Source organism: Bos indicus, chromosome 10, assembly GCF_029378745.1.
Source record: "Bos indicus isolate NIAB-ARS_2022 breed Sahiwal x Tharparkar chromosome 10, NIAB-ARS_B.indTharparkar_mat_pri_1.0, whole genome shotgun sequence".
Lineage (NCBI taxonomy): Eukaryota > Metazoa > Chordata > Mammalia > Artiodactyla > Bovidae > Bos > Bos indicus.
The window spans coordinates 73449343-73469097 of NC_091769.1; the positions used below are offsets into that span (position 1 = coordinate 73449343).

At 45.2% G+C, this 19755-nt stretch overlaps 1 protein-coding gene across 1 annotated transcript in view; it reads left to right on the forward strand.

The window, feature by feature from the left end:
• PRKCH (protein kinase C eta) overlaps positions 1-18917 on the forward strand; it is a 232741-nt gene extending 213824 nt beyond the window's left edge. Inside the window, exons 13-14 of the mRNA XM_019969023.2 lie at positions 16096-16239; positions 17630-18917. Of these exons, the coding sequence (XP_019824582.2) occupies positions 16096-16239; positions 17630-17776 (291 nt within the window). The 3' untranslated portion in view covers positions 17777-18917. The remainder of the gene's footprint in view (positions 1-16095; positions 16240-17629) is intronic.
• The last annotated feature ends 838 nt before the right edge of the window (positions 18918-19755 follow it).

Genomic DNA, 19755 nt, shown 5'->3' on the forward strand with positions numbered 1-19755 from the left:
GCAGAGCTGTCCGAGGGCAGATGTTGGCTCTTTCATCTGCTGGCTGTGGGAACTTGGGCACACAGTGTGATTTTGCCATGCCTTGGGTTTTCCTCATCTGTACTCTCGGGATTGGAGATGACGCGAGGGGGATACTTGGAACAGTGCTGAGCACAGACTAGATGCTCAGGAAGCAGATGCCAGTGTCATCAGTGAGAGCAGGGTGCATTTTTAGGCTCTTTGCCCTTTTCTCTGAAAAAGTATGATTCTACTTATTGTATTAGGAAGAGGGTTTAAGGTAGCAAGTCATACCTCACAAACCATTCAAACTGCTTTCTGGTTCTAATTGCAACTTGATTTAATTAGACCAATATAGTTTTTTTTTTTTTTTTTTCTAGAAGAAACCTAAAAGATTATCCATTCCAATTCCCTCATTTAATAGATGAGGAAACTTGGGGTCCAGAGAAATTGTGACTCACCAAAGGCCATTCAGCACATTACTTAAAACAACCAAACAGATTAGAACCCTTGTGTAGCTCTCACGGGAATGTAAAATTATGCAGGCACTGTGGAAAGTGGTATGGCAGGCAGTTTCTCAGAAAATCAAACTTAGACATACCATATAACCTAGGAATTCCATTTCTGGGTGTATATCCCAAAGAACTGAAAGCAAGGGCTTGAACATATTTGTATATCAGTGTTCACATCATTATTCACAAAATCTAAAAGGTAGAATTGCGCTCATTTCACATGCTAGCAAGATTATTCTCAAAATCCTTCAAGCTGGGCTTCAATAGTACATGAACCAAGAACTTCCAGTTGTACAAGCTGGGTTTAGAAAAGGCAGAGGAACCAGAGATCAAATTGCCAACATCCACTGCTGGATCATAGAATAAGCATGGGAATTCCAAAAAATTACTTCTGCCTCATTGACTAGGCTAAAGTCTTTGATTGTGTGGATCACAACAAACCAGAAAACTCTTAAAAGAGATAGGAACACCAGACCAGCTTACCTGCCTCCTGAGAAATCTGTATGTAGGTCAAGAAATAACAGAATTGGACATGAAACAACAGACTGGTTCAAAATTGAGAAAGGAGTACGCCAAGGCTGTACATTGTCACCCTGCTCATTTAACATATATGCAGAGTACATCACGTGAAATGCTGGGCTGGATGAAGCACAAGCTGGAATCAAGATTGCCGAGAGAAATATCATTAACCTCAAATACGCAGATGACACCACCCTTATGGCAGAAAGTGAAGAGGATCTACCACCCTTATGGCAGAAAGTGAAGAGGATCTAAAGAGCCTTTGATGAAAATGAAAGAGGAGAGTGAAAAGGCTGGCTTAAAACTAAGACAGAGATCATGGCATCTGGTCCCATGACTTCATGGCAAACAGATGGGGAGAAAGTGGAAATAGTTACAGATTCTATTTTCTTGGGCTCTAAAATCACTGTAAGATGGTGACTGAAGCCATGAAATTAAAAGATGCTTACTCCTTGGAAGGAAAACTATGACAAACCTAGGCAACATATTAAAAAGCAGAGACATCAGTTTACTGACAAAGATCCATATAGTCAAAGCTATGATTTTTCTGGTAGTCATGTATGGATGTGAGAATTGGACTATAAAAAGGCTGTGCCAAAGAATTGATGCTTTTGAACTGTGGTGTTGGAGAAGACTCTTGAGAGTCCATTGGATAGCAAGGAGATCAAACCAGTCAATCCTAAAGGAAATCAACCCTGAATATTCATTGGAAGGACTGATGCTGAAGCTGAAGCTCCAATACTTTGGCCACCTGATGCGAAGTGCCAACTCACTGAACAAGACCTAATGCTAGGAAAGATTGAGGGCAAGAGGAGAAGAGGGCAAGAGAGGATGAGATGGTTGGAGGGTATCACTGACTCAATGGACATGAGTTTGAGCAAATTCTAGGAGATGGTGAAAGACAGGGAAGCCTGATGTGCTGCGTCCATGGGGTCACAAAGAGTTGGACATGTCTGAGCGACTGAACAATAGCAAAAAGTGGAAGCAACCCAAGTGTCCATCAACGGGTGAATGGATAAACAAAATATGTTATATGCATACAATGGATTAGTCACCCTTAGCAAGGAAGGAAATTTTGACGCTTGTTACAACATGGATGAACTTTGAATGCATTATGTTTAATGAAATAAACCAAATACAAAGGGACCTCCACTTACATGAGAACCCTAGAGTAGTCAAATTCATAGAGACAATAGCAAAATGGTGGTTGCCAGGGGCTGGCAGAGGGGTTGGTAGGGAGTTAGAGTTTAAGGGATGAGAAATTTCAGCTTGGGAAAATGAAAAAAGTGCTATAGATGGATGGTGGTGATGGTTGTACAACAATGTGAATATACTTAATCCCACTAAACTGTGCACTTAAAAATGACCAAGAAGGTAAATATTGTGTTCTAAATATTATATCACGTGAGGGGGAAATACCCTGGGATCAGAATCCAGTTTTTTCTGACTCCCAGTCCAGGGTTCTGAGCTAGCCTATACCTGGCCACTCCCCATTTTTATTCTCCTTTTCATTAATAAGCATCCTTTGCCTTTAGAGCCCCACATGTTTAGCACCCAAATAACTCCCTGATATGATTCTTTCCAACTGTCCTAGAAACATGAGCCACTGGAGGAAGCTTCCAGGGTGCCATGTACTTAATACTCACAGAGCATGAATCTGCCAACCATCTAACTTTCCATAAAGTAAGATATAACATTTATGATAAGAATGTGAGTGTTATTTAAAGACTGTGCATTTGAGTCTTTCTCTATTGACCTGAGATGAGCCTATGACCATAGGAGAAACTGATACATGAGGAATTAGGAGCCCTGTCTCATTCCACCCGGCAAATACTTGTCAGATGCCTTCCCTTGGCTTGGCCTTGTGCGAAGTGCCGGGAAGCAAAGCTGAAAAGACACAGCGTCTTCTGTTGCTCACAGCCTCATAGGAATGAGAACACGTAAATGGATACTTAGCTCGCTGCCAAGGAGGAATGATCAAAGCTCTCTCTGGGGTCAAGGACAGGGAAGTGACATAAGGACAAGGCAGAGGAAGCAGCGTCTCAGCTGGGCGTTGAGAAACAAAGGTTCAGCAGGGTAGACGGGGCAGGGCGGGTGGTAGGGGAAGGGTATTCTAGACAGAGGAGCTAACTTGTGCAAGTATTCAGAGGGGAGCGGAGCATGTGTGTTCAAAGGAGTGCAGTCACCAGTTCTACCGTTGGTGCGTTAGGTGAGGGTGAGGGCTGGGAAAGATGAGTTTAGGACTGGGACCTCTGAGGGGTCCGGGAGACATGCGGAAAGTGGTCTGTTCCTTGCAGTTGGCCCTGTGGGCCTGGAGCTCAGGAGAGAGGTGGCAGGGGAGCAGACGTGGACTGGGGGCGAGGGTGGAGAGTAAAAGGAGGGGGCCCAGGACACCAGTGCTGAAGGGGTGACAGTGGGAGAGGATCCGGGGAGGAAGAGGATCCGGTGAGGAGGTTGAGAAGGAATGGCTGCGGGTCGTGTAAACGTCTCCCTCTGAAGCCTGTCTGCTAGTTTGACTTGTGAACTAGGCCAGGGCTTTTGCAGTGTGCCTGCCTCAGACACTGAGGCTTACGGTGACTTCCGAGTAGTGCTAGCCAGGTTCAGTGCTGGCCCTCGGCCAGAACACCGGCGGCTTGGGAAATGCATCTGTTAGGAGCTAGGTAGGTTGAGACATTTTTAAGGACTCTGAACGAACTTTCATTTTGTTATGCAATTCCAGATCAAGGTAAGGTACCCTGCTTCCTTTAAAAATATGGACTTCAGGCCTTTTCCAAGGATTTTGTAACCATCTGTGATTCTGGGGGGCTTACTGACTTCAAACGTTCCTAATGTTATGAACCTTTTCATGCTTAGGGAAATAAGTTAAAGGACAAATATTGTAGGATATCACTTATATGTGGAATCTAAAAAATACAACAAACTAGCGAATATAACAAAAAAGCAGCAGACTCACAGACATAGAGAACAAACTAGTGGTTACCAGCGGGAGAGGGAAGAGGGGAGGTGGCGAGACAAGGGGAAGGGATTAAGAGGTGCAAGCTACAGTGTATAAAATCCATATAAGCTACAAGAATATATAGAACAACCACAGGGAATATAGCCATTGTTTTATAATAACTATAAATGGAATAGAATCTATAAACATTTTAATCACTGTGACGTACACCTGAAACTAATAGTTAGTTCAGTCACTCAGTTGTGTCCGACTCTTTGTGACCCCATGAATCGAAGCACGCCAGGCCTCCCTGTCCATCACAAACTCCCGGAGTTCACTCAGACTCACGTCCATCGAGTCAGTGATGCCATCCAGCCATCTCATCCTCGTCCCTTCTCCTCTTGCCCCCAATCCCTCCCAGCATCAGAGTCTTTTCCAATGAGTCAACTCTTCGCGTCAGGTGGCCAAAGTACTGGTGTTTCAGCTTTAGCATCATTCCTTCCAAAGAAATCCCAGGGCTGATCTCCTTCAGAATGGACTGCTTGGATCTCCTTGCAGTCCAGGGGACTCTCAAGAGTCTTCTCCAACACCACAGTTCAAAAGCATCAATTCTTCGGCGCTCAGCCTTCTTCACAGTCCAACTCTCACATCCATACATGACCGCAGGAAAGACCATAGGCTTGACTAGACAGACCTTTGTTGGCAAAGTAATGTCTCTGCTTTTGAATATGCTATCTAGGTTGGTCATAACTTTCCTTCCAAGGAGTAAGCGTCTTTTAATTTCATGGCTGCAGTCACCATCTGCAGTGATTTTGGAGCCCCCAAAATAAAGTCTGACACTGTTTCCACTGTTTCCCTATCTATTTCCCATGAAGTGATGGGACCGGATGCCATGATCTTCATTTTCTGAATGTTGAGCTTTAAGCCAACTTTTTCACTCTCCACTTTCACGTTCATCAAGAGGCTTTTGAGTTCCTCTTCACTTTCTGCCATAAGGGTGGTGTCATCTGCATATCTGAGGTTATTGATATTTCTCCCGGCAATCTTGATTCCAGAAACTAATATAACATTGTAAATCAAGTATATTAAAAAAAAAAAAAAGAAAAGAGTTCCTAATGTTGACTCCACTGGGTGTCATAATCCCCAAACTGTCAGGAAGTCATGCATGCTCTTCTGGATTGTAATCATTTGTCATGGAGCTTGGTGACCATTAGAAACTTAAACACAGAATTTCAGAGATGGAGGATGTATTAAAAACAGTTTGTCTAAATCGCTGATTGGCAGGGGAAGCAACCTCACATAATAGAATGGAAAGAACACACACTAGTCTGAGGATCACAAGACCTCTACTTGCCACTGCTGCTGCTAAATCGCTTTAGTCGTGTCCGACTCTGTGCGACCCCATAGACAGCAGCCCACCAGGCTCCCCCATCCCTGGGATTCTCCAGGCAAGAACTCTGGAGTGGGTTGCCATTTCCTTCTCCAATGCATGAAAGTGAAAAGTGAAAGTGAAGTCGCTCAGTCGTGTCCGACTCTTCGCGACCCCATGGACTGCATCCCACCAGGCTCCTCCTCCTTGCCTGGGATTTTCCAGGCAAGAGTACTGGAGTGGGGTGCCATCACCTTCTTCGACTTGCCACTGCTACCCAGTCTTTATTCCTTAATGCAGTGATGATAACACCTCTGGTACCCACTTCAAATGGGGTAGCACCATGAAAGCATTTTCAAAGTGGTAGGCACAATGCAGAAGTTATTAGTATTGTTAAATTATGAGTAGTAATTTCACAGCACACTGAGAGCTGTCATTATCTTCATCCTCTCTTTGAACATCCACCAACATCATCAAGATTATTAAGTGCTTAATTGTACATGGGGCTGTGTTAGCTTTTTATTTTGGAGAGAGCTGTATTTCTGTTTTCCCAGGAGCCTTTTCTCTTTTTAATTAAAATTTTTTTCTTATGCTTTTTTTTTAAATTGAAGTATAGTTGAGTTACAATGCTATGTTAGTTTCAGGTGTACAGCAAAATGACTCAGATATATATATATATGTAATGTATATAATATATATTATTTTCCATATTCTTTTCTGTTATAGGTTATTACAAGATATTGAATATAGTTCCCTGTGCTATACAGTAGGTCCTTGTTTTTTATCCACTTTATATAGTGTGTATCTGTTAATCCCAAACTCCTAATTTACCTCTCCCACTCCCAAGTTGAGTACCTGAGGGCACCCCAAAGAGGGATTTTTAACAGATAACACACGGAGAAGGAGAGCGCGCCCACTGGTGAGCCGTGCCCACGCTGCTCCTCTTATCTCTTTGTGTGACCCTTTCCTGCTGGGTCTGCCCTTCCCCACGGGAGAGGCAGGAAAGGCCAGGATCCCTGAGCCAGCCCTTCACATCCGCTCTCACCACTGTCTCAGTGTGGTGGGTCATCCCCACTTGGCTTCCTGAGATTTCCCGACAGTCTTCCTTTGGATCATAAGGTCAGCAGCATTCCTGGAATTGGCGTCTTCTGGATATTTCCCTGCCCCCCTTTTTTTTCCCTTCAGAAGGAAATGCTTTCTAAATGCCGCCTTACTTTAAAATAGAAGGTATTATTATTATCCCATGTCTGTAGAAACTGTGTGGATACGCATTTATGTAACACCATAGAGTCATAGATGTTCATGACCCGGAGGCTTTGTATGGTGTAATAATGTCAGTGAGTCCCCGAATTCAGGGTGAGGGGTGTTCTTGTCTGTCGTTCACGGTGAGGGACGGGCTGAACAGGGTGGGCACCGACATCTCACCCAGCATAACCCCTAACCCCGTCTTCCTTTCCTTCCCTCACTCCGCCACTCGTCATCTTTACCCCCACCACAGGATTGGATAGCCTTACACCAATAACTCAAGAGTCTCCCCAAAGTTCTCATAAACATGGAGAGAGGGCTGACAACGTGCTGGTGAGAACACTCCCCGTGGAGCACAGAGTCAGTGGGGGAGGGGAAGTGGAGTACAGAGTTTTTGGCCCAGTTTTCTACTTGGAAAAAAAAAAAAAATCCCAAGTCATTAAGCAGTAATCCTGACAACTAAAAATAACCACAGTATCCACTCCAATAGAGAAGACTATTTTTCTCACTTGCCCTTCTGTCTCTCCTGTCTCATCTTCTCTGTGAAGGTTTATGTTAAATGCATGTTCCAGAAGCAAAATCCTACCCCTGCTCTCAAAGAACAGGTTATATAAAAACTGGCAGCATCCACAGAAGGTAGCAGAGGAAAGATAAATAAAGATAGGCACTCTTGTGTGAAAAACAGATGTAGACTTTCTAGATTGCTGACCTTAAAGATGATTTTTTTTTTTTTTTTACTTGGTTTTGGTATAAAGACATTTTCTGTTGGCCACCATGTCACTGAGTTTCCTAAACTGGCATTCAGTTATTCCAAAATACTAATAATCATGACACAGAAGAAAATGTATGGTTTGCTTAGAGCTTCGGCAGTTGCACTGAACCTTGGCTTCATCAGCTCCAGGGAGGCTTGGCGGGGGGCGGTCCTCCTGAGTCCCCAGAGCTTAGGATGGTGAAGGCCTCCCTGAGGTGAGCGTTCCTTTGTGCTCCATCATCTCCGGTGAGCGATCACAAGGCGCCAGTGCTGACTCAGGTGAGTCAACGCCCTTTTCTCCTGCTCACACAGGTGGCCAGGTTAAATAAGTGCTGAAAGGAGTTTGGTGCGTTCTCCTGAGTCACCTTCGTCAGTTCAGGAAGCACTGTAAACTTGGCCTCAGAAGGAGATTATAGCGTGCTCTTGCTTCTGAGCTTTACAGAAATTAAAGTGTATGTTTGTGTGTGGGCTTATCTGTCATCACACCTATCAGATTTCATTCCTCTGTGCATTGTCTGCAGGAGTCTCGCTCACCTCTGTGTTCGGAGAGGGAACCACAAGTAATCGGGGATCCTCTTTTAGCGCTGAGTGTGTCCCACACCTGTCACCAGGCAGTTAACCGGCGTGGCATTGAGCATGTTCTTCAGCATTTCCTGCTCCCCTCCTGGCAGAGGTTGGAATGCTTGAGGCAGTAGTCAAAGGTGGTCAGCCAGGGGGACGCCGAGGAAGCAGAGGGAAGCCTAGGACCAGAGTCTTGCAGAGGATCCAGCTCTCCATCATTACAGCCACTTTTTCAAATACTGTTGTGGGGAGAATCCAAAAGTCAGTTACCGAAAGATCCTTTAAAAAGAGGATGGTTAACATGCAGCCTGGCAGTGCTTGCCCGTGGCCAGGACTGGAGTTCCCATAGGAGGAAATGGAGCTTTGGGCTTCTTACTGAAACTGACACTATAGAAACGGGTCATGTACTCACAGACAGACCAGGCTGGTATAGGCAGAAGACAGAAAAATGCTGATCGTCCTAGAGACTACATTTTTGGCATGTTATTAAAGTTACTGTTCTCAACTTCCTTCCCCCATTTTAGATTGTTAGGACCTCTGTTCTTAGAAAACTTACATTTTATCTGTGGCTAGCAGTATTAAGGATTTTTTTTTAATGAAGTATTAATATCACTTGACTCTTTAATCTTCATATCTCAAACAGGATAAAAATATCAGGTTTTATAAAATGAGCATATAAATCTATGTAGAGATTTGCTAACTGATGTCTGTGGGTCCCAAGAGATTGAGTTGGAAAAAGTCTAATGAACAGAAGTAGCACACTTTGTTTTCTTTAATTTTTCACTTCCAGTTATCACACAGTGTTCCTTTTTAGCAGGTGATGGTTAGGTTTGCTTTGGACACCCAAGACAATGTGTATCCAGAATCAAGAAGGGCGTTGGACTGGGTTTCATCAAGGGGAAATGAAGACATTGTGTAGTATGCCGCTGGAGGGTCCTTTTTCAACACTTGCTCCCTTTCTATAGCTGTGTTTTGAGGATCATAGCTGTCAGAAGAGCTTCCCTTTCCTTTAACATTTGGGAGTTACTGGAGAGCGGTTAAGCCCTCCCCATCATTCAGAGCTGCTTGGGACTGGTTTGCCAGGAATAAAACCATCTTGGCCAACAACACTGGCATTGGCACAAGTGCCTGACCTTGGGCTTCCTTCTCTGAGACTTGCTTCTGACCTTTATCTCTTTTTTTAACCAACACTGTAACATAACTGTAGTGAAGCTACTGAGATAGCTTGGGTTTCAGGGGAAGCTATAATGAGTGTAAAACATCAGCAAGGCAAAGTGTTAAGAGCATTGATAAAGAATTAACTATATGCCCATGAACAGCCTGCTGGATTCCAACCATAGACAGGATGAAAAATATAATCAACAAACCTGCTTACATGGAGCCTGGTGGGCTGCGGTCTCTGGGGTCGCACAGAGTCGGACACGACTGAAGTGACTTAGCAGCAGCAGCAGCAGTGTGTATATGTCAGTCCCAATCTCCCAATTAATCCCTCTCTGCTTGCTCCCCCCAGGAACCTTAAGTTTGTTTTCTGCATTTGTGACTCTGTTTCTTTGTAAAAAGGTTCATTTGTACCATTTTTTTAGATTCCACATGTAAGCGATATGATATTTGTCTGACTTCACTCAGTATGACGATCTCTAGATCCATCCATGTTGCTGTAAATGGCCATTATTTCATTGTTTTTGTGGCTGGAGAATCCCAGGGACAGGGGAGACTGGTGGGCTGCCGTCTCTGGGGTCACACAGAGTCGGGCACGACTGAAGTGACACAGCAGCAGCAGCAATACCCCATTGTATATATGTGCCATATCTCCTTTATCCATTCCTCTGTTGATGAACATTAAGGTTGCTTCCATGTCCTGGCTATTGTAAATAGGGCTGCAGTGAACACTGGGGTGCAGGTATCTTCTCAAATTAGGGTTTTCTCCAGATATATACCCAGGAGTAGGATTGCTGGATCATATGGTAGCTCTATTTTTATTTTTTTAAGGAACCTCTATACTGTTCTCCATAATGGTTGTACCAATGTATATTCCCACCAACCAGTGTAGGAGGGTTCCCTTTTCTCCACATCCTCTCCAGCATTTACTGGAGATGTTTTTGATGATGGCTGTTCTGACTAGTGTGAGGCGATACTTCATTGTAGTTTGGTTTGTATTTCTCTAATGATTAGTGATGGTGAGCATCTTTTCACGTGCCTCTTGGCCATCTGTATGTCTTCACTGGAGAAAGGTCTATTTAGATCTTCTGCACAGTTTTTTTTTATTGGATTGTTTGTTTCTCGGTTTCCTAATCTGCATTTCCTCCCATGCTGCCCCATCAGCTGACTCAGTGCCCAACCTCATCCCTCTCACCATGGCCCTGCTGGCACAGGTGGTTCTCGGGTCTATGCCCTACCACCACAGCCTGCTGGAAGCAGGGTGAGAGAAAAAGGTGGCTGACTAGTCTTCATAATGATGTCAGATTCTACCTGTGACGGCAGCAAAACACAGACCCCGGTGGCTGCAACATATACAAGCATGCATGTTTTCTGCCCTCGCTGCGGGAGAAGCCTTCATGGCCATGGACCATATTCTGTTCTGTGTCCTGTATTCTTTCTCTGCTCTCCCACCTCAGGACTCTCTGTAGAGCCATAAAATTCATTCTTCCTAACTAGGGGTCTTTCCTTGGAATACTGATGGGGATGTTCTATGGCATGCCCTCTTAGCTTCCCAGCACTAACTGCCAGCTCTGTGACCTTTGGTCTGAAATTGAATGGAAGGAGGAGGTCATTTTGTTTGCTCAACAGCCAAATCCATCTGTTAAGTAGAAAATACAGTGTTCTTTCTCTCCTGAAAGAAAATCTTATTAATCACTCTGTTTATATAACGTCTTCTTCCTATAAAATCAGATTCCCAAAGAAAAAATACTTTCAATCATTGCGCACATTTGAATGAGTTTCAAAGTACATTTGGATCCTATCTCTAGATGCATTGTTACAGAGGGTGAGTTTGAACTCTATCCTCTGGAACATCTGACAACTCAAAACCACAGCTGCCTCAGGTGTAGCAGAGCCCGCAAGACATGACAGGTACTGTCTGATCTCAGATTTACAAGAAGGTGTCCCAGTGCTCTCTTCACTGCACACTCAGCACTTCCCTTCTGTTGTTAAAGCAGATATAACTGCACGTTAAAACCCGAGTATCGTCTGTATTATTGTTTTCAGATTGTCTTTAGAAATCTTGGCTGTCAGAAAAGCAACCTTTGATAAATCTTTGATGTTTTTCCTGAGGCCATCACTACCACCCCCCTGTTGGAGTCTGGGACTGTGAAGGCAGAAACATCTTGTGCCCTTTTCCTGGCTACAAAGTAGAATAGCAGAGAGAGAGAGCCAGATAAACCTCAGGGCCTAGGCTCAGCTCAGATGTTCCTCTCCTAGAGGCATTTCAGTCCATGCCCCTGCATTTAGGTAGAACAGGATGGCCCTCCAAGTGGTTTAACAAGATGCTCGCTGAAACTCAGTAGCATTGATTAAAGGCTTGCTCTGTGCTGGCATTTTACATTCATTTACTCATCGTAATATGAGGAAATTTTAAAAAAATCTCTATTTTATAGTTGAGGCATCTAAAGTCCAGGAAAGTTAATACATTTGTCCAAGGTCACACAGCTCATGGGGGAACTGGCATCCAAACACGGTAATGAAGCTGAGGAGCCGAACCACTTCCCCTCTGTGCCTTGCATATCAGAGGAGCTCTCACACCCTTTATGTACCCATCCCTGACTGGCAGGAGGCTTCGCAGGGCATTCCTGTACAGACCTGGCCCATATCACTTGTGTTTCCTCAGGCGGGGCACCTGGCTGACTGCTTCCCACTGTGGTCCTGTCTTCTCTGCAGCCTGGAAGAAACTGTTGTTTCTCATTCTCTGGGCAGGTGTGCTTTGATTCCTTTAGGACCCTCTTTCCACTTGCATGAGGGCCTCAGGAGAAAGGGGAATACAAGGGATCTCCACACTTTCTTGCCCCCGATCTCCAGTTAGCTAGAGACTTACATTCGAGGTGGAATCAGGTTTTCCACCCTGGCCTCCTCACTCTTTGCAGCTTATAAAATGCTTTCATTGAACCTAGCAAACATTCTGCTTCCTTTAGTAAATGCATCCAAAATCTTTCATGGAGTCACTTTATTTTCCTCCTGGGCTGACTTCCCCTTTTGAGACCACAGTCAGGGAGAAGGTCAGTTGAGGTGAGGCAAGTTTTAAGTATGACCTTAGACATGGATGAGTGATGCCTCTAAACACCGTGGTTGTTAACTTGTTTGGCTTCGGGTCCCAGTAGGGACATAAGCAAAGAGAGAAAGTTCTCTGCAACGGGATGGTGCTGTCATCATCACAGCAGCAGGAACATGGTGCTTAAGGCGAGTCCTGGGCCTGGCCTAGGGACACAGACCCCCTCTGGCCCCAGCCCGCTCCACTGATGTGTGCCAAGAAAGATTCCAGGCCTGGGACTGATGTTCAGTGTTCCCTGAACCTCCCATCTCTGCATCTTTGGTAGGGGGTGGGGCTTAGTCATAGAGGAGCTATAACCCCGCCCCCCCTCAACTGGCCTTCTGCTCCCTCAGCACCACAGATTACCCCCTGCTCCTCCCTGAAACGGTCCCCCTCCTAGTTTCTGTTCCATGATCTCTGTCCTCCTCTGACTGTCTCATGAGCTCTGCTGCCACCCTGGCCTTCTTCTCACCCTGTGCCAGGGCTAGGAGCCAGCACAGGCATATGTGGAGCCAGGTGTGAGGCCGTGAGGAGTGCCGGGACCAGGGGTCACATGCCCCAGCCAAGGAGGCAGCCATGCTCAACTCAGGTCATTTTCACCAGGAAGTAGTACAGGTCCAGTGTTCCAGAATATTCCATCTCCCAAGAGAATTTGGAAAACTTGACTTTCATGTGATGAGACATTTGCTACTTCTTTGACAAGTAGTTAAAATTATTTTAAAACACTCTACATGGGCCAAATAAAATGTCTGCAGTCTGGGGTTGCCCTCGATTCTCTTCTGTCCCCCTCCATGTCTGCCTTCCCTGCACGCCACCCTCCCTCCCAGCCTCAGCTCTGTCTTACCAAATATCGTCATCATCCCTGGGAATCAGACTTCTCACCCTGGTCAGGCTCCTCCTGGTGGATGTCTGCACATCTCAGATGCAAAGCTGAGCTCACCAGCTTCCCAGATCTGTAAGGTCTTGAGAAATGATCGAATGGTCGATGTTTATTATGTCTTTATTCCTCTGACAAAAGTCATCACTGCTCCTATTTCTACTTCTAACACCAGTACTCCCAACTATAATTGGTTCCTCTTCTGTCACCTGTTTCCATCATTCAACAGCCAGAGAGGACTCTGGGACCTGGCCGCCCTCCTCTCTCTACCCCCCAGCTCCAGGCAGTGGGGAGTCTGCTCACTCTTCTTCCACAAGCCCTCTTTGGCTTGCTCCCTGCCTTTCCTCTCACTAACGAGAGACTCTAGTTTCCAAACGTATGTTTTCTTGGCAGTGACCTCAGCCTTCTAACTAGTCACCCCCATGTATCTCTTCCCTCTCTACTAGGGATTTAGCCATCATGTTATGGTTAGAGTCATCTCCTAGGTCCAGGGCAGCTCTCATCATTCTTGTCATTCACATTATAAACTGTAGACAGGTCTTGCTGGCTCCTCCATGGTTCCTCAGCTGTCCTTTCATGCCAGCCCAAATACCCAATGTCACAGGTGCTTGCCTGCAGCCATGCCAGTCTGCGTTCTCAGGCATGTGTAATTCTATCCACCCACCTCGTGTCATCAAATGTCCCCTCTTCTGTGAGGCCACCGCCTGCCTTCTCACCACCACCCCCCAATGCGAGTGGCCCAGTCTCTCTCCAAAGCTTCTGCTGCACTTGACTGTGTCTTCCTTTTATCCAGCTGTGTTAGTTAAAGCGGTCTCTCCTCTGCCCACTTCTCTCGATCGGCTCCTTCATGGGGAGACACTGCTTGTCATCTGCACACCACTTGCACCCCCACACCATGAGAGCTAGTGCACTGCCTTGCATAGACACCTGCAACTTTTATAAATTGAACTTTTTTTTTCCCTTCTACATGGAGGATGGCAGTATCCAAAGGGCTCAAGATATTCAAAGTTAACACAAAACTGCCTGGTCATTCGAAAAAAACATTATCAGAATTCTAAGTGTAAGCTAGTGGAAAGGGTCATTCTGCCTGACTCTATTCACTGGAATGAAGTCTGTAGAGGAGAATAGCCATGACGTGTTCTGCTTTTCTTTGGTCAGTGCCTTTCCACAGTGCCCCTTGGAAGCTTGGCTTCTGTTCCGGGGCAGGGAAGAATGGGCAAAAGCGTTCAGACACCGGGGCTTCTGCCACCCTGGCACCAAGAGCCCCACACTGTTCCTCTTGCCAAGAAGAACAAGTTGTACCCACACATTCACGAGGTATCCTCTGCTCGCACCGTTGGCAGGCCTGGGAGTTTCCCACAAGCCATCTGAGTCTATTCTGCTGCCCTTGTAGCTTGAGTTTTTTGCAGCATTGTCTTTTGTTAATTAGCTTTTAGAACAGACACGGCTACTCCATCAGGGATTGTATCCCATTGACTTTCCTAAGAAGGGAGTCTATTCGTTTCTTCGGTGTGTGTATTTTCCCGTCTTTCTGAGTTACACACACTTATCTAGGCAGAGCCCACACAGCACGAGCGCCTAGCTCTTCCAGAATGGAGTTGTTTATGAGACATTTCCTATAAGTCTGCGGATCACCCCGCATGCCTGAGTGCTCACTGCTCAGAAGCTCTCAAAGCTGCTTTTACTTTAGAGTTCCACCTCCAAATTCAGCACCACCAGGCCTTTCATTCCCCGTCTCTTGGAAAGAGGAGAAACCATTAAACTCCATCATTTTTTACTAGGTCTTGTTTGAAGCTTTTGTAGCATTTTATGAGGTCTCTCCTGTCAGTTTGCATAGGGACCTTGGCAGCCTCCTCCCTCCACCTGATCACATTCACCTGAAGCAATCCAGGAGGTTTGGCAGTTTTGGACACCTGACATGGCAGGGCTGGTCATCTCCCAGCCCGACCCTTTCTTATGTGCACCTTCAAGATCTTTTCAAATTTACTGGGTAAATTCTACTCCAAGGAAGTATCAACTTCTGCTCATTAGTTTTGCCTCGTGTTCTTAAGTCAGACTTGGAAAGGGGTATTTGGGAGCTGTTACAAATTCATTTAAAGATAACTTGATTTAAATTTTTGGAAAGTTTTTATCCAAGGCCATTTTCTTTTGATAATGGAAAAGTAATGATAATGGAAAAGTCTTTAAAATTAGAAATGACATCCTGCCATGAAGAGTGAATTATCCTATACTGGTCTTTGGTCAGGAAATGATCAGAATGCCTGTATTGACCACTTCGTGAAAGGAGAGTTGGCCCAAAACATCTTGATAGGAGGTCAGTTGTGAGGAAGTTGCCCAATTGATATAAATACAGAGGATGGATACACACACGCACAATCCTTAAATGTGTGGCAATGCATTCCAATTCTGGTCTGTGTGGCAAGAGTCTCAGTCATGAAACATTTCAAAATGGAAGAGCAGGAGAGAAGGGAGCATCTCGAAGGAAAAAACTCTTCAGTCAAAACTATAATATCTTTGTTGCATAAATAAAAGTGTCCAACTTTGTTTTTCCTGGAGCCTGAACACAGAACTTTAAGTTTCTCACCCTTGCGGCTCCTTCACCCAGAGCATCAGAATAATGACTCTCTCTCTTCTCTCCGTGGTCTTGTCAGAGAGCGGGAATCCTGGCCGGCTGGTCAGGTCGCTCAGAAAAATGGCACAGCTGTTCCAAAAAGTAGCCCCATTCATAAGCTGCCGGCTGTCCTCAACTGCAGTGCTGGAGAAAGGCACACTGTTTTATAGAGTTTCTTTTCTTTAAAGGGGGAAAAAAAATACGTGGTATTTACAGGAAAGAAAACTGGGCCCTTCGGTTTTATTTTGGTTGCCACGTCTGAAATGGAAGTGGGGAAGGCCAGAAATATACACGAGCAACTGCGCCTTGACGGGATGATTCATAGTGGTTGTGCCGCCTCTGATGGAAAATTCAGCTGGTTAAGCAAGATCAGCCATGAAGCCTCACATCATCTCCTCTGCCAGGGTTGATGCCTGCTGTCTTGTGACAGCCTTACTGTGTGTGATTGTATGATTGACTGTCTTTCTCCCCCTCTCAGTTCATGACCAAGAACCCCACCATGCGCTTGGGCAGCCCAAGTCAAGGCGGTGAGCATGCCATCTTGAGACACCCTTTCTTTAAGGAAATCGACTGGGCCCAGCTGAACCATCGCCAAGTAGAACCACCTTTCCGACCCAGAATCGTAAGTGTCCGAGACCACCTGAGTAGACCTTTTTCTTTCTTAAACTGTCTCAGTGTTCCACTTGAGCAGCTAGATGTTCCACCAGGGAATGACCAGACTGGAAGTTCAGAGATGCTTTACAGGGCAGCCTCATCCAGGACTCCTCCTTGCCCTCAAGGCAACAGCTCTCAGTGTGCCGGGGGTTACGTCTCAAAAAGTGTTTACCTCTTGCTTGCCTTGGCCCCATCCTCTCAAGTTAAAATTTCCTGGAGTCGAAGAGGCCTTGAAACTTTCCAGGTTTCCCCAAAAGAGTTTGGTTGAGAAATTCATTGTTCTAGCTGATTTCCTTAGGCTCCTTAGTCAGAGAGCCTTTTCCAAGCCCCCAGGAAAGTAGAGAGGATGTGAAATGCTCCTCAGGGCCCTGAGCCTGGCTCCCTGGCTTGCAGAGCTTAGGTCTGTGACAGCCCCTGCAGCACAGGGCTCAGGGCAAAAGAAGCCGAGTCCTTTTTGTCTAGGAAATACTGGGAATACCGTGGGTGCCTCCCCAAGGGAGGAAGCTGAGTAGGGCAGCATTCCTGAAGGGGTCCAGCTCTTAGACTGAGAGCTAAGCTGTTTCTCATGGGTGAGTCAAGAGAACCATAATGGGAAGGCAGAGAAGCTGGGCTTCCAGTACATCACGAGTTAGGGGGACAAGGGATGCTCAGAAAGAAATATCATTGACTCCAGGAAGAAAAGTGAGAGATCTCATAATGGTAAAAATGATCTCTCCAGCATTAGCTTATAAAGATGTAAAATACATGTTTCCATATGTCATTGGCTTAATCTGTAACAGGCTGCTAGGTTGAGATACCAAACACCCAGAGCATAAAACCACTTCCTTTCATGGGCATCCCCCTGCCAGCCGTTCTGGGAGGAGGGGAAGTTTTGCCAGCAGGGCAAAATGAATCTGCTGGTGAGTGAAGTGAGACGCATTTGTTCCCTGAACTCAGAATTTCCAAGAAGTCTTTGAGGAAAATCTCTTCAAGCACATAGTGTGAATTTACTTAACCTCTGTTGTCTTGTGGGCCCCTGTGTGGCCTGCTGAGCAGTGGTACCTCCACGAAATGGACAGGGTGAACCAGTTGGCTGGGTCAGGTGAGCAAGTTAATTCCTTAGCTTCCCAGCCTAAGACTGGTCTGCTCAGCAAGCTTTTTATGAGGCTAGTGAATTGGCAGTTAGAAATGCCCTAATAATACACAATGCAGTAGAATTAGTAGAAAGCACTGTTTAACCAATTGTCATAACTGGAAATAATGCTGCCGAGAGAATTGCAGGGCCGTCCTCTGAACTCACTGGCAAGGGCTAAGTCCCACGGGAGATTAATAAGCCTCATGCACAGAATCTGAAAGTTTCCTTGTTTCCTTTTTGACAGAAATCCCGAGAAGACGTCAGTAATTTTGACCCCGACTTCATAAAGGAAGAACCGGTTTTAACTCCAATTGATGAGGGACATCTTCCTATGATCAACCAGGATGAGTTTAGAAACTTTTCCTTTGTCTCTCCAGAGTTGCATCCATAGCCTGTGGCGAATAGGACAGATGGTATGAGAAGCAAAAGGAGAGATTTTTCCAGGAATTTCCTCTGTGGGGAACTCCTCAGTGTCAATGTTAGAACAAGACCCTTACCTTCAGGGAACAGGTGGAGAACTCTGTGAAGGACGGACCATCAAGAGATCAACCACTTCAAGTTCTGAGGGAGCCAGGGTCCTAGAAATAGTGGATACCGAAATGAGATTTCATGAAGAAACACACTGCTCAGCTCTTAGTTTCCATGGCTACTTCAGGTTCAGGATATTAATAGGAGCCAAAAGAAGAAAAGGCATGAAGAATAAACCAGATCCTAGAACTTCCAAGTCACTCAGGCATTCTTACTTCAAGGGACAAACCTAGACGTTGTATGGCCCACTCCCAGCTTTTCTGTAAGCCAAAGAGCCCTGAATACTGGCAGTCTGCAAGAAGTCTCTAAACGCTCATGAAGAACTTGACGAGAAGGAAAGGGATGGCTTTCCAAATAGAATGACTTCCTCTGAACAAGAAATAGTGTCCATAAAGCTCATAAAGCCCAATCTTGACAACAGTTGGACATCAAGGCAACTGCTACAGCTTATTCTTTTATCTTTCCTTTCACTTCATAGATATTTATTGAGTGCCCAGTGAGATGGTGCCACAGTACCCAGCAGTGTAACAGATTTGCTCTCACCAAGCTTTCATCTTAAGTTACCTGAAAGGTGTGTGCATTCTGTGAAATGCCTCTCCACGTTGCCTACATCATACTTTGTCTGCACATAACTTTTTTCACAGAAGGCAGCTTGCTGCCCCAGCAGCAACTATCCAAATACTTGGCGGGTTGACCAGCAGATGAGCTCAGCAGCTCGCAGACTGGTGGACTCTCATCGTGGAGGCAATGTGCCGATATTGCTCTGATCTCATCACTGGAGAACCGCTCTCCACTCGGGTCCATGACCAGACTTATGGCTTATACCTTAGCAAGTTATTTAAATTATATTTTGAGAGACAAAGATGTTTGTTACGCGTTTTAATAATTAGAAATGGCTCTTGTAAGCAGGACATGTATCAAAGAAGGACCTTATCATATGTATCCATGTATGAAGTTGGAGAATTTTATCTGGCTGAAATAAATGCATTTTGTAACAAAAGGGATTTTACTTGTCTAAAAGTATTTGTCCCATCCCCACTAGGAGAGGAGATATGTAATTAAAATAAGCTTTGAGCAAAACAGATAGAACTTTTGACTCAAAGCAACTTCCTGAGAGCAAAGGTTGGCATCCCACTGTGTGTGTCACTGAAATGAATGTGGCCTGTCTCTTCGAACCACAACTTTCATTCTGAGTCAGGGTAATGCCGGCCAAGTCTCACTGGCACGGACTCGTCCTCAAACTCTTTGTAGCTAGACGCAGTAATTGCTTATTTCTCATCCAGTGAGAGCAAGTTCAACAGCCCTCTTCCTACTCTTCACTATGCCATCTGATTATGCAGATTCCAAGGTTACCATAGGAAGGGAAGGGAGAAATGGAAGCAGTGCTGACTGTTTACCTACCTCTCTTAGGAGGAACACGCATCACCCGTGCTCACACTAGATTGGCCAGAACAACATACAGGACTGGGAATTACAGAGGAGCCAAGGGGTATCTGGGCAGTAATGACAGTCACTGTTAGAGGTTCTTTTTTGTATTCCAAGATGGAAAATGACTTTTAAATGAAGAGAATATTTAGAAGCCTCCCTTTATATGTCACTCTCAGCCATTCTTAGATACACTCACTCATGTAATTTTACTAGGTCGTCAAATGCCCCTGTGAGGCAAGCTGCTCATTCTGCCACTATGTCCCGTGTGAGCACCACGGTGCATTTTGTACCCGAGAACAAGAGAGAATCTAAGAAGTTGAGTTAGTTGATTACCCAAAGGTTTCAGACTTGGTAAAGAGTAGGTCCAGTCTAGAGTCTAAATCTTGGATGTTCTAATCCAACAGACTTCTGGAG